General features: G+C 41.6%; 1 protein-coding gene across 5 annotated transcripts in view; it reads left to right on the forward strand.

The window, feature by feature from the left end:
- LOC125447760 (alpha-actinin-1-like) overlaps nucleotides 1–14,219 on the forward strand; it is a 106,562-nt gene that overhangs the window by 48,931 nt on the left and 43,412 nt on the right. For all 5 annotated transcript variants that reach the window (XM_048522452.2, XM_048522453.2, XM_048522451.2 and 2 more), the window contains exon 2: nucleotides 11,606–11,720. In XM_048522452.2, coding sequence (XP_048378409.1) covers nucleotides 11,606–11,720 — 115 coding nt within the window. The remainder of the gene's footprint in view (nucleotides 1–11,605; nucleotides 11,721–14,219) is intronic.

The following is a 14,219-nucleotide window of genomic DNA, read 5'->3' on the forward strand; positions in this document are numbered from 1 at the left end:
AGCAAACTTTTTTGTCACTTTTTTATTTAAACTGTTCAGGTTATTTCTGAGCTTTTCAACTTGATGTTTTCCCAGGACTTGACTAACAAAGTTTATGCAAGTATTAAAAACTACAGGCAAACCTGTTGGGCACCATTATTTCTTTTCAGTGTTGATTTGTAATTAGTCTGTATTTTAAAAAGCTGTCTTTGTGCCACAAACTGTCCCAATCATTTTGAGTTCTTACAGCTCTTAGCTTCCAAATGCCTTGAATTCATAATCTTTATCCTTAATTCTTGTGCTTTGGCAGCCTCCATTTAGGCTAGTGTTAGTGTAACCTTTTTGTTTGCAGTTTTGATTTGTATTGCATTCCTTACCCAATGTATTGCTTTTTTTCTTTATTTGTAGAGAGGTTAGCTCTTGAGCATGTCCATCTCAGATCTCCTCTACTTTACTACCACCTATCACCCTTCAAAGCTACCAGAAAACTTGCAATTTTAACCACGTCTTTGGTTTCCTCAACTTCATACTGGAATACATATCTAGTTCTCATTGCTTTTATTGAAAATAAATGCTTATTGTCTAAAAAGTTGGTACACTTTAACAGGGTTTAGGATAGCTTTTTGAATATTTTGTCAGCTTGGCAGAATTACTGTAATTGCAAATCAAAATTAGCATAGAGAACTTCCATTTTTTTGCTAGCAACGTAGCAACTGTTGAGTCAACAGTGAAGCCATGTTGACAACATACCAGCTTGTTCAATGTGTTTGGTTGAGATTTTTCAGAATGAGTAGTGGAAAATAAGAACATAAGAACTAGGATGTGAGTTTGCTCGCTGAGCTGGAAGGTTAGTTTTCAGACGTTTTGTCACCATTCTAGGTAACATCATCAGTGAGCCTCCGAAGCGTTGGTGTTATGTCCCGCTTTCTATTTATCTGGTTAGGTTTCCTTGGGTTGGTGGTGTCATTTCTTGCGTTGGTGATGCAGGAAATGACATCACCAACCCAAGGAAACCTAACCAGATAAATAGAAAGCGGGACATAACACCAGCGCTTCGTCGGCTCACTGATGTTACCGAGAATGGTGACGAAATGTCTGAAAACTAACCTTGCAGCTCAGCGAGCAAACTCCCATCCAGAACCTCAACCTGAGCTACAAATCTTCTCAACTCAATAAGAACTAGGAACAGGAGTAGGCCGTCCGACCCTTCGACTCTGCTCTGCCATTCAATAAGATCATAGCTGATCTTTTCATGGACTCAGAACCACTTATCCACGCTCTCACTATATCCCTTAATTCCTTTATTGTTCACAAAAAACTACTTTAGTTTTAAAAATGTTTACTGAAGTAGCGTCAACTTACTCATTGGGCAAGGAATTCCACAGATTAACAACCCTCTGAGTGAAGATGTTCCTTCTCAATTCAGTCCTAAATCTGCTCCCTCTAATCTTGAGGCTATGTCCTCTTGTCCTAGCTTCACCTGCCAGTGGAAACATCCTCTCTACTTCTATCTTATCTGTTTCCTTCACAATCTTATGTTTCTATAAGATCTCCCCTCAATCTTCTGAATTCCAAAGAATATAATCCCAGTCTACACCCCCTCCTGCCAGCCCATCCTTTCTCCAATAAGGAGACCAAAACAGCGCACAGTACTCCAGGCGTGGCCTCACCAGCACCTTGTACAGCTACAACATAACCTCTCTGCTTTTAAACTCAATTCCTTTAGCAATGAAGGACAAAATTCCATTTGCCTTCCTAATTGCATGTTGTACCTGCAGACCAACCTTCTGTGATTCATGCACAAGGGCACATAGGCCTCTCTGTATAGCAGCACGCTGCAAGTTTTTTTAACCATTCAAGTAATAGTCCCTTTTACTATTACTCTTACCAAAATGTATGACTTCACATTTATTTACATTGTATTCCATCTGCCAGACCTTTGCCCACTCTCTGAATGAATGTATCTGTGGTCCTCTGCACACTTTGCTGTGCCACTCACTTCGTGTCATCTGCTAACTTTGACATCTTGCACGTGGTCCCCAACTCCAAACCATCTATATAAATTGTAACTAATTGCGCCCCCAGTACTGATCCCTGAGGCATACCACTAGTCACCGATTGCCAGCCAGAATAGCACTTATTTATCTCCACTCTTTGCTTCCTGTTAGCCAACCAATCCTCTATCCATGCTAATACTTTGCTCCTAAAGCGATGCATCCTTATCTTATGCAGCAGCCTCTTATGTGGCACCTTGTCTAAGGCCTTTTGGAAATCTAGGGACACCGTATTCACTGGGTCCCCGTTGTCCACCTTGCTTGTAATGCCTTCATAGAATTCCAAAAGATTCGTCAGGCATGACCTGCCCTTCATGAACCTATGCTGCGACTGCCCAACGGAACAATTTCTATCAAGATGCTTTATTATTTCTTCCTTGACAATAGACTCCAGCATCTTCCCCACTACAGAGGTTAAGTTAACAGGTCTGTAATTCGTCATCTTTCGTCTACCTCCCTTTTTTTAGAAAAAGCAGTGGTGTCACATTTGCTGTTTTCTAATCAGCTGGGACTGCCCCAAAGTCCAGCGAATTTAGGAAAATTATTGCCAATGCACCTGCTATTTCTCCTGCCATTTTGCTTAGTATCCTAGGATGCATTCCATTAGGGCTAGGAGACTTATCAGTCCTTCGCACCATTAGTTTGCCCAACACTACTACTTGTGCAATATTGATTGTTTCCAGGTCCTCGCCTACTGTCGTCTCTGTCAATTACTGGCATATTATTAGTGTCCTCCACTGAAGACTGATACAAAATACCTGTTCAATGCCTTAGCCATTTCATCATATCCCATAATTAAGTTCCCCATCTCATCCTCAAGGGTCAACATTTACTTTTAGCCACTTTCGTTTTATATACTTAGAAACTTTTGCTATCTGTCTTTATATTCTGGGCTAGTTTTCTTCCTCCTGTTCTATCTTGCTTTTCTTTATAGCTCTTTTGTGACTTTCTGGGAACACTTTAAAAGTCAACAATCTTCTCTTTCATGCTGTTTTTGGCCACTTTGTATGCCTTCTCTTCCAATTTGATAGCCTCCCTTATTTCTTTAGACACACGTGGCAGATTAGCGCCTTTCTTGCAGTCCTTCCTTTTCACCTGGAATGTACTTTTGCTGAGCACTTTGAAAAATTTCTTTGAAAGTCCTCCACTGCTTGTCAATTGACCCACCATATAAAATCTTTGGTTCCAGTCTACCTTAGCCAAGTCCTCCCTCATTCTATTGTAATCCCCCTTGTTCAAGTACAGGACCCTGGTGTTAGATTTTATCTTCACACTCTCCATCTGTGTTCTAAATTCGACCATGCTGTGATCACTCCTTCTTCCAAGAGGATTTCTAACTATGAGGTCACTAATTATTCCTGTCTCATTACACAGAACCAGATCTAGGATAGCTTTATCCCTTGTTGGTTCCATTACATACTGTTCAAGAAAACTGTCATGGTTACACTCAATGAACTCCTTCTCAAGGCTGTCCTGACCAGCTGGTTCAACCAATTACATGAAGATTAAAATCTCCCATGATAATTGCCGTACCCTTTTTTTTTTACAGGCGTTAGTTTCTTTTTTTTTTTTGTTCACTGCCTAGCCCAATGTAATATTATTTGGTCTATGGACTACGCCTATCAGTGACTTTTTTTCCTCTTAGGATTTCTAATTTACGTCCGAATGGATTCAACCTCATTTTCCATAGAACCTATATCATCTCTTTTAGCACCGCCCTGCTGTTGTCCTTGAATATCAGAGCTACACCACCTCCCTTATCTTTCTGTCTGTCCTTCCAAATAGTCTGGTACCCCTGGATATTTAACTCCCAGTCGTGACCATCCTGTTACCTTGTGTCTGTAATGGCTACCAAATCATATTCATTCACGATGATTTGTGCCATTAACTCATCAACCTTGTTACGAATGCTGTGAGCATTCATGTAAAGTGCCTTTATGCTGGCTTTCTTACCCTCATAATTTCCAACGTCTCTAATAATATCTCCTGAGGTATCCTTCCTTTTTGTTTCTTTCATAGCCTGCCTTGAACTTAAACCCTCCTGCACACATGCTGACCTGTTGCTTACCTTTTTCTTAATTTACCATCATACTCCCCGTCATTTTTCCCTCTCCTTCTCCCCCCCCCCCCCCCCCCCCCCCCCCGCCCACCCCCCGCCTCAAGTCACTGGTTTAAAATCCTAATGACCACCTTATTTATCCCTTTCTCTCAAACATTGGCTCCAGATGGTTCAGGTGGAGACTGTCCCACTGGTACAGATTCCACCCCCCCATCCCAAAACTGATGCCAATGCCCCATGAAATGGAACGGCTCTTTCCCACACCACTTACTGAGCCATGTGTTTACTTCCCTAATTTTCTTATCTAAGCTAATTTGCATGTGGCTTGGGCAGTGATAGAGATTGACCCTTTTTAAGACCTGTTCCTTAATTTCATTGAGTGCTTGATAATCCCCAAGCAAATCCTCCATCCAAGCCATGCGTATATGTTGGTCTCAAGGTAGACCACAACTGGATCCTCCTTCCCCTCCTGTTCCAGTATCCTTTTCAAGCGAGTCAGATGCCCTGCACCGGGCAGGCAACGCACCATGTGGTAGTCCCGATCCAGTTTGCAAAGGATACTGTCTTTACTACCAACACCCCCCCCCCCCCCCCCCCCCCCCAACCCAACAACTATAGAATCCCCTATAACCAGCACTTGTCCTTTTGCTTGTCTTCTTCTGCACCATGGTGCTGTGGTGAGCTGGCTCATCCTCTGCGCAGCCCTTTTCCTCATCCCCATAGGGAGCAAGTATCTTGGATAAGGTCAAAAGCTGAGGCTCCTGGACTCAGGAACGCCTACCTGCCTCACTTGCAGTCAGTGTTGTCCCTGATCACTAACTGAATTTGAATTACTTTAATTTACCAGGTGTGACTGCCTCCTAAAACAAAGCGTCCAGGTAACGCTTGCCCGTCCCAGAAGTGTTTGAAGCTTTGATTCCATATCGCCAACTCTGAGCTGGAGTTCTTCCAGTGACCAACACTTGCTGCAGATGTGGTCGCTGCCATTCACAATGAGATCAGCCAGCTCCCAGATTATACAGCTACAGCACATCACCTGCCCAGCCATCTCTACTTCGTTAATTACTTTTATTACTGTATATAAATCTGAGTTAAATATTTTCTAATACTTCTCTGCCATGGTCTTTTTCAAATAGCCAATTAATAGATAAATAAAAAAGTAAATTTTTCACCAATTACATGATACAGATGAAATAGAAAAAATAGAAAATCGTTACTGTACCAACACACCAGAGTCCCTTTTTTTTGGTTAGGGAAGGAGGATGGGTGGGAGACACTACACGTGTAGTGTCTCTGGTTCAGCTGCTGCCCAAATATATTCCTGGCCCTCGCTGTCACCTCTCCCTCCGCTGTCTGTAAAATGAAGGCTGCTGATGCTCGAAGTAAGCCCTTTAAGCGGGAAACTTACCTTCCTGGCAGCGCCTGGTCCTTGCTGTCGCCTCTCCAAATGCACTGATCCATAATATTGGGGTGGGGCATTTGACAGTAAGAGCTGTGTGACCTGGAGATCTAAATATCTCCAGTTAATAAATAGTTGGAACTACTCACAATTGGACAAAACTGTGTACTAGAGATCTGAAGCAAACGAAACAAATTGCTGAAAAACTCAGATCTAGCAAAACCTGTGGATGGGATAAAAAACAGCTGATGTTGATTCCTGTGATGCTTCAAAGCATTCTCTGCAATGTGCTAATGGATTTGCTTTGTCAATTGAAATATTTTACTCCAGTTGTAATGCAAATCAATGAATGGTTTTCGTAAGTTTTTTTTCCCCTCAGTTTTGGAATTCTTAACTGTTTTGAGAAACTAACGCAGATAATTGGTTCTCATCAGAATAGTGCAGCAGACTTATTAACCAGCTCCTGTGGGACCAGGTGTGTATTGGTTGATCAAATTTTCTGGTAAATCAGGAGGTCCACATAATGTTTCTATTACTGTTTTTACATAATACTATCGTACTTCAATTACAGCTTAAATCACTTTTTAATGCAGTTTTGTCTTAAAGCTTGCAGAGAGCTTTCTCACTTGTGTCCTAAACTGACTAATATCATTGTGATAATACAGTCAGTTTTCAGTATTTCCAGTATATAATTACTTTTTTTTTCAGTTTCTCTAGGGTGTTGGTTAAAACCAAGTTTGCTGTATATTGTTGTTTAGCAGTTAATTGACAACTTTTTAATTGTTATCTGTTGACTTGCAGTTAGAATGCATCCAATGCTATTGTAGTAAATGAAAACCCTAACTGTCCTTGTAGATTCTAGCTAACAATGATTAATCTTGGCTATAGAATTTAAAGTTAAACAAATTTATTTTTTAAACCATAATATGGACAGTTACACAAGTCTGCAGACCCTTAATTAAATGTCTTTTGGTTGTATTGATGGACTCTGCCACTTGACCGTTGATTTCCAGTGACTTAAAGGCTGTTGAGATGGGAAATTTCTCCAGAATTTTGTAACAACTCCTTAAGCTATGGAGATGCTGGAGAGGGTATAAGTACGTAAGTATATCCCTGCAGTTTTACTGCTAGGGAATGAGTAGGCTGGGTGTTGCTTATGGGCAAAAAGATTGGGAGGGGGTCACAGGTGTTTGGGATAAGAGAGACACTGCCATAAGGAATAGCTTAGGGCAAGGTGACGAGCACGTGAGATAGAACAAGGTTATGTTTGTAAAGAAGGATAATAGCATATTTGCCTGGGGCAATTGACTTGTTTCTGTCCTAGATAATAAAGTGTGGAGCTGGATGAACACAGGCCAAGCAGCATCTGAAGAGCACAAAAGCTGCCGTTACGAGCCTCAACCCGGGGTCTAGGCCTGAAATGTCAGCTTTTGTGCTCAGAAGATACTGCTTGGCCTGCTGCGTTCATCCAGCTCCACACTTTATCTCGGATGCTCCAGCATCTGCAGTTCCCATTATCTTTGTTTCTGTCCTGTATGTTCTGTGAAAATCCCATGTGCATTGATACTGTTACATTTGCAAAGACTTTTTTGGACCTCCAAGATCAGTTGAATATTTTGAGTGCTGAAACAAAGCTGTTTCCATCCATTTTCTTCTAAAGATGACGGATTACGTCACATTGCAGTTTTACGGGACATAGGTTTCTAATAGTGCCGTAGCAAATTCTGAAATAGATCTCATTTGGAAAAATTTACCAAAGTTAGTGGATTATTGTAAAAGCATAAATTCTTAACCTCTGAGGGGGAGGAAATTGGTCATTCTCATTAGGTCAGACTGATACCTGACTTTACTCTTGCATTGCTAAGTTGTATTGCTACCCTGAAGTGTCTTGGCAAAACATTTAATTGTGAGAAATCTGATAAAAGGGCCTGTTATTCTCATCTGAACGCTGTGGGGTTTGGATCAAAATAAGGTCCAATGCATTGCTGAGAAGCCAAAAACTAAAGTTCCGTTATAAGACCGTAGGACACAGGAGTGAAAGGAAGCCCATTCGGCCCATCGAGTCCACTCTACCATTTAAATCATGGCTGATAGGTATTTCAACTCCACTTCCCTGCACTCTCCCCGTAGCCCTTGATTCCTTGTGAGATTAAGAATTTATTGATCTCTGCCTTGAAGGCACCTAACGTCCCGGCCTCCACTGCACTCCATGGCAATGAATTCCACAAGCCCACCACACTCTGGCAGAAGAAATGTCTCCTCATTTCCGTTTTAAATTTACCCCCTCTAATTTTAGTCTTTGTCCACGGGTCCTAGTCTCCACGCCTAACGGAAACAACTTCCCAGCATCCACCCTTTCTAAGCCATTCACTTTCTTGTAAGTTTCTATTAGATCTCCCCTCAACCTACTAAACTCTAATGAGTACAGTCCCAGGATCCTTAGCCATTCATCATATATTAAACCTACCATTCCAGGCATCATCCTTGTGAATCTCTGCTGGACACTGGCTCCAGAGCCAGTATGTCCTTCCTGAGGTGTGGGGCCCAAAATTGGACACGGTATTCTAAATGGGGCCTAACTAGAGCTTTATAAAGTCTCATTACGATGTTGTCTTATTTAGTTTTCCCTTTTGACCTAGAGTATAAGCACACCACTCATCACTGAGTCAAATGGATGTAATTCAAGTTCCTTCTGGAGAGAGCACAGAATCCTCACCTGATACTGAAGTACTCATTTACTTCAGGCTGGAGATGCCACATTTAAATTGGAAATACTGACTTGCAGATTTGTTCTTGGGTAGATGCGAAATATTCCAGTATTATTTGAAGAGAGGCAGGAGGGTTCTGCTTTGAGTCATAGATTCCCTGCGTGGCCGATTTAGAGGCCATTCAGCCCATGTCTACACTAACCCTCTGAAGAGCATCCTACCCAGACCCATACGCCCAGCACGCATGCAACTATTTTTAGCATGGCACATCCACCTCACCCCCACATTTTTAGACTGGGAGGATACCCAGACACCCCATGCAGACATGAGGATGTGCAAACAGCAGACTGGCAGTCTCCTGAGGTGTGCATGCTGATGTTGTGTTTTTAATGTTGAATGAATAACTATAAACTGCTTTGAAACACAAAGGTGTTGGCAGTATACAGACATGAGACCTTTCCCAAATTACTTTTTGGGAATCTATTTTAGGACTCTCCACTCTCCTCCTCTTCTTCCCCCCCCCCCCCCCCCCCCACCCCATTCTCCCTCTTTCTCTCTTCTTCCCCCCCCCCCCCAAAAAAAAATCCCAATATCTTATGATAGCCTAGACCCTAACATTTTATTTTTAAAGATAAGTGCCAGGTGTTGCATTTGGATGCTAGTTTGTCTCAAATCTCCTAGTTTTATCATGCCACTTGCCTTCCTAATTGTTCACTGTATTTGCATGTTAACAAATTCTTATACAAGCCACTAACCCTTCGAATGTCATAATTTTCCAATCTTTCTGAATGTAAAAGTCCTAACTGTCTGATTTTCCTTTCACAGTAGATTATGGCCCTCCACAGATTCTACATCCATTCTAATATAACTGTACCACTCAAGCTGCCTGTATCCCATTATTTGCCTGTTTGTATCATCACTCCATACTGACTTGTTTACCTAAAATTTGTTGAACAAGATGTTTTGCACTGTCTTTTCATTCAAGTTATCAAAATTTTAAACAAGATGCGCACAATGATGCTTGTGATGCGCCAGTAGTTACTGAAATCAGCTTTGAAAATGACCTGTTTGTTCTTGTTTCCAGTTTGATTAACTGGTGCTCAATCTGTGCCACAATAAATCCTACCTTTTGTTATATAACGTGGTATATTTATCAAATCCGTTATTTTCTTGTATTTGAGAATCAAGGGTTCGCAATTTCAAGATTGGCAGCAAGAGACCCAAAAATGAGATGAAAAGAAATGTCTTTACTCAGTTGATAGAATTCGCAATCTGCTGCCTGGGAGTGTGGTGGAGGCAGATTCCATAGGAAACTTCAAAAGAGAGTTGGAAATTTGATAGTGAGTTGGAGAGCTGTGGCAATAGGGCTGCAGAATGGAACGAACTGGGTAGCTCTTTTGGGATCCATTATAGGTATGATGGCTTAAATGGCCTCGTATTGTATAGTTCTAATGAATCTGATTCGAATGTTTTCTTGTTCCACCTTCTCTTAACTTAATTACATTGTCCAGCTGCATTCCTTCTCTCAAATTTGAGAGCCGTAGTTAAGTATGGATCAGCAGGTTTCTATAAATTCTAGTATTCTTCCTGCTACTGAGATGCTGGTGGCTGCTCCTTGTTTGCTTGAATAGTGGAGTTATATTTTCAACCTTATGGCTCTGCTCTAGAATCTAAGGAATGATCCAAAATCAAGGCTAACATATCTGTCATCTTTATAAAGATGACAGTACTGAGCTGGAGGAACACAGCAGGCCAGATAGCATCAGAGGAGCAGAAAAGCTGACATTTTGGGTCAGGTCCCTTCAGAAATTTACGGGGAGGGCGGCTGGGACGGTAGGCTGGTGATACGTGAACGCAGGTAGGGAGTGGTGGGGATTAATCGAGGGGGAGGGGAGGATAGGTGGGAGAGAAGATGGTCAAGGAGGCGGAGATGAGGGGGAAGCTTCAGCAAGGCATGAGGCTGGGGGTGGGCGGTTTTTAAAACTGCTGGATTCAGTGTTTAGGCCATTGGGCTGTACGCTCCCAAAACAGAATGAGGTGTTGCTTCTCTGGTCTGCATGTGGTGTCAGTGGCACAGTAGGAGGCCCAGGATGGACTTGTCACCCAGGGAGTGGGAGGGAGAAAGAGATAAAATGGTTGGTGACCAGCAGGTACTGTCACTTGTCACGTACAGAGCACAAATGCTCAATGAAACAGTCTGAATCTATACTTGGCCTCCTCTACATCAGTGAGACCACATTGGGAGCAGCGGATACAGTGGACTGATTTGGAGGATGTGCGGGTGAACCCCTGTCTGATATGAAAGGTTTGTTTTGGGCTTTGAATGGAGGTGAGTAGGGAGGTATAGGGATAGGTGTTGCAGGGGAAGGTGCCAGCGTGATGGGATTAGTGGGGATTGGACGAGGGAGTCTCGGAAAGTGCTCTCCTAACGAAAGGCATTTAGGGAAATAGCTCTCTTTAATTGTGGGGTTGTATGGTAGTTGGCTGAGAATGATACGCTGGATGCGGAGGTTGGTGGGGCGATGTACGAGGACAAGGGGGGACGTTCTATATTGTTGTTTGGGGTGGATGTGAGGGCAGACGTGCAGGAAATGCAAGAGATGTGGCTGAGGGCATTTGTGAAGTTACGGTCCTTGAAATAGGAGGACATTGGGGTGTGGTATGCCCTGTCTTGGAAGCAGGCGCAGCAGAGGAATTGGATGTAGGGCTTTTTTTGATGCAGGAAGGTCGGTGAGAGGAGTTGTCGTCCAAGTAGCTGAGTGTGTTGGGCTTGAAATAGATGTCAGTTTTGACGGAGTCACTGGAGATGGAGAGCTATTGGAGGTGGATTTGAGGTTGGTGTGAAAGGTGTTCATAAAGTTGCTGAAATGTTCGAGCTCTTTGACCCAAAATGGCAATTGCTGTCCTCTGATGCTGTCTGGCCTGCTGTATTCCTCCAGTTCCATACTCAGTTATCTCTGACTCTAGCATCTACAGTTCTGCTATCTCATTGTCTCTGTGATATCTCTTAAACGTTGTAGCGTGTAGGGATTGCTATGAATTGTATGGTGTTTTTTTTTTTTGCAAATTGGGGTTTCAATCAAGCACTTGGTTACAGGTGCCACCTTTAAGATTTAGGCTTGTAATGCTTCACTTTATGAAGAAATGTACGACAATTAAGCCTTCCCCAAGTATTATTCACCAACTCTCTCCAAGCCATATTCTGACCCAATTGATTTGGTTAGTTTTGGTCCCATTCATTTCTCCTATGCTGTTACCTTAAAGTTCATTTGACCCTTTAGTTCCCACACTTTCCTCAATGTTTGTTTGTTGTCTTGGCTGATTTTTTTAAAAAATGTATTTATTTAATGTATGCCATTTTGTCATTCTCCATCAATTTCTTAGCCTGAATTTTTTTTTAAAACAGACATTTACTGCATGGTGCAACTCTCACTTACGTAAGGCAGGGACACAGATTGAAGTAATTGAAGAAGATTTCAGAGATGGACTTAAACTTATGCTACTACTGGAGGTGATTTCAGGTGAGTGAGCAAGCTCTGAACGCAGGCGGCTTTTTAAAAAAAGACCTGTTCCACCCCAACACGAGTCTTTATCCGCCGATAAAGAAAGCTCTCCTACCATGTTCAGATGACCACAATTTTTCTTTTTGCGTTGAATTTTTTAATTGACTACCCCATGACCAACTTAAAAACTGAGACTGGCTTTATTCTGAGAGTTGATTTGGTGTGTAGTTTAGAATGAACCCATGCCCAGGCTGCTTGCAATGTCATGTTTATGGTATTAGACCCAGTAGCTGCTTTTGCAAAGAATGCAAGTGTTTTCTTTTTCTGGTTTATATTTTACTTGAATAGGATAATGAAAGCTAATCTTCAAATGCCAATAGTGATGCTATTGTTATCTTGTACAACTATTTAAAGTTCCCATCCAAAGGGCTGAAGTGCAAACGTTTTGGACCTGTATGCCATATTCGCTTCAGTGGTCACTTGGCTTTTGGTTATGGTATGATCGCTGTTGATGCATAATGCAGCATTTAAAACATACTTTCTTTTATCAAGATAGGAAAAGAAACAACCAATAAGTAATGAGCTGTTATTGAGTTCACCCATGTATGGGAAATGTGAGCCTGAAGTCAAGGTCTTTGCAGAGCCAAACAAAACTGTCAGATATTTGGGATATTTAAATTGCTTTCACACTCTACACTCTGCTTAATTTCATCATTTTGTTCAGTAGAGATTTAATATCAATGCTCAAGGCATCTTTCCTAAATCCATAATCTAGTTAGTGAATAGCATTAGACATAGCAAGAATTGCAGATGCTGGAGTTAGAGACACCACGGTGTGGAGCTGAAGGAGCACAACAGGCCAGGCAACATCAAGCAGGAAAGCTGGGGTTTTGGGTCTGTACCCTCCTTCAGAAATGGCATGTCTGGACTTATGCTGCAATTCAAAATATTTCTGTTGCCTTAGAATTTTTGAAAAAATGCCTTTTTATAAGGACTTGGTGAACTTCTCTCCTCATTTGAATGGTTTAGTGAAGGTGGCTGCATGCTCCAGTCAATGCTAGGCTAACTGATCTTGGCCAGTTGTTAACCTGTTACTGAGAGAAATATTGGTCAAGGCTTCCTGTTCTCTGGATAGCAGTGTGATAGTTGACAATTGCGCTTGTGTAGTACTACTATGATGCATTGAAAACAGAGTTGGATAGTGTTGGCGATAGCCAAAGGTTATGGAGGCAGACTGAAGAGTGAAGTTGAGATTAGAATCAAATAAGCTGCAATCTTATCAAATGGCAGAGCAGGATGAAGGACTAAATGACCACTTCCATTTGTCCTGTGCTCTTTACAATAATGTTAATCACAATTCTTTTACTCCTGAAGCCATTGAATGTTTAGCGAGGAAAGCAAGTAGTAAGACCAATAGAGAATGAAGTAAATTTTCCTGTGATTCCTTTCCCAGAAATGTTACATGAACACTTTTTGAAGCATATGGGTTTCTTATTTGGCTCAGGATTGGTTAGCGGGCATTATTTTTGTCCTTTGCCAATGGAGAAGTGCTTTGACTTTGCTTCACTTCATGTCCATGGATGTTTTCCTGTGCCTTGTGCAAGTGGCTGTTGTTTGTTAATGCAAATCATTGAACTTCAGACAGCAAGGGGCCGCCTGCTTTTTAAGAACATTCATCTGACTTGTGAAAGCGATCACATACTGGAGTGTAATTTTAAAGGCCAGACAAAATATTGTATGTACTTATGAATGGCTACTCTCTTTCCTGTATTGTGTTCCAGCTTGTGTATGAATTGAATTGCAAATGGGTTCTAGAATGGAACCCAGTCACATCTTGGAGCCTCCTTTTTATATTTAAGTTGGTTGTGGTATCAGGCAACCTCAAGTCTGTTGCAAACAGTTGTCTACGTAGGCATACTCATTGCTGTCTAATGATTAGTAAAGATATTACCGTCCTCGGTGAGATCAGTTAACTCTACATGGATCAGAAATTTAAGCTGGAACTGTACTGTAGTTTCATTTCAATTCAGCAGTAGTCACTGCTAATTAATTGACTGAATTTTAGATTTGGTATGAAATTTGTTTAAGTAACATATATAATTTTTATTGTCCACCACTGCAGTCAGAACAGCTGAGGGGATTTTCTAAAAACTTTCATTTCTTCAGTCCGGTTGGTGAGCCTATGGAATTATCTGCCACAGTGGCTGGAGCCAAAATATTGGAGTTTTGAAGGAAGAGTTAGATATAGTTGGGGCTAAAGAGAAATTGTGAACAGAGGATTTATTTAGATGGGCAGCCATGATTGTATTGAATATAGAGCAGACTCAAAGTGCCAACTTACCACCACTTCTTAGGATACATGAATGGATAAAAATGCTCCTACTGATATCATTCTCAAATGTTGGGCCTTTGCTGTCTTTGTAATCAGCTTTATCCGTCAAATGTCCACCACAGTAAAGTCTTGTCTTTGAATTCTGGTATTAGCTTCATGTCTTGTGGTTTGTAAAATTCGTTTTT

The sequence above is a fragment of the Stegostoma tigrinum genome, chromosome 39, assembly GCF_030684315.1.
Source record: "Stegostoma tigrinum isolate sSteTig4 chromosome 39, sSteTig4.hap1, whole genome shotgun sequence".
Taxonomy (NCBI): Eukaryota; Metazoa; Chordata; class Chondrichthyes; order Orectolobiformes; family Stegostomatidae; genus Stegostoma; species Stegostoma tigrinum.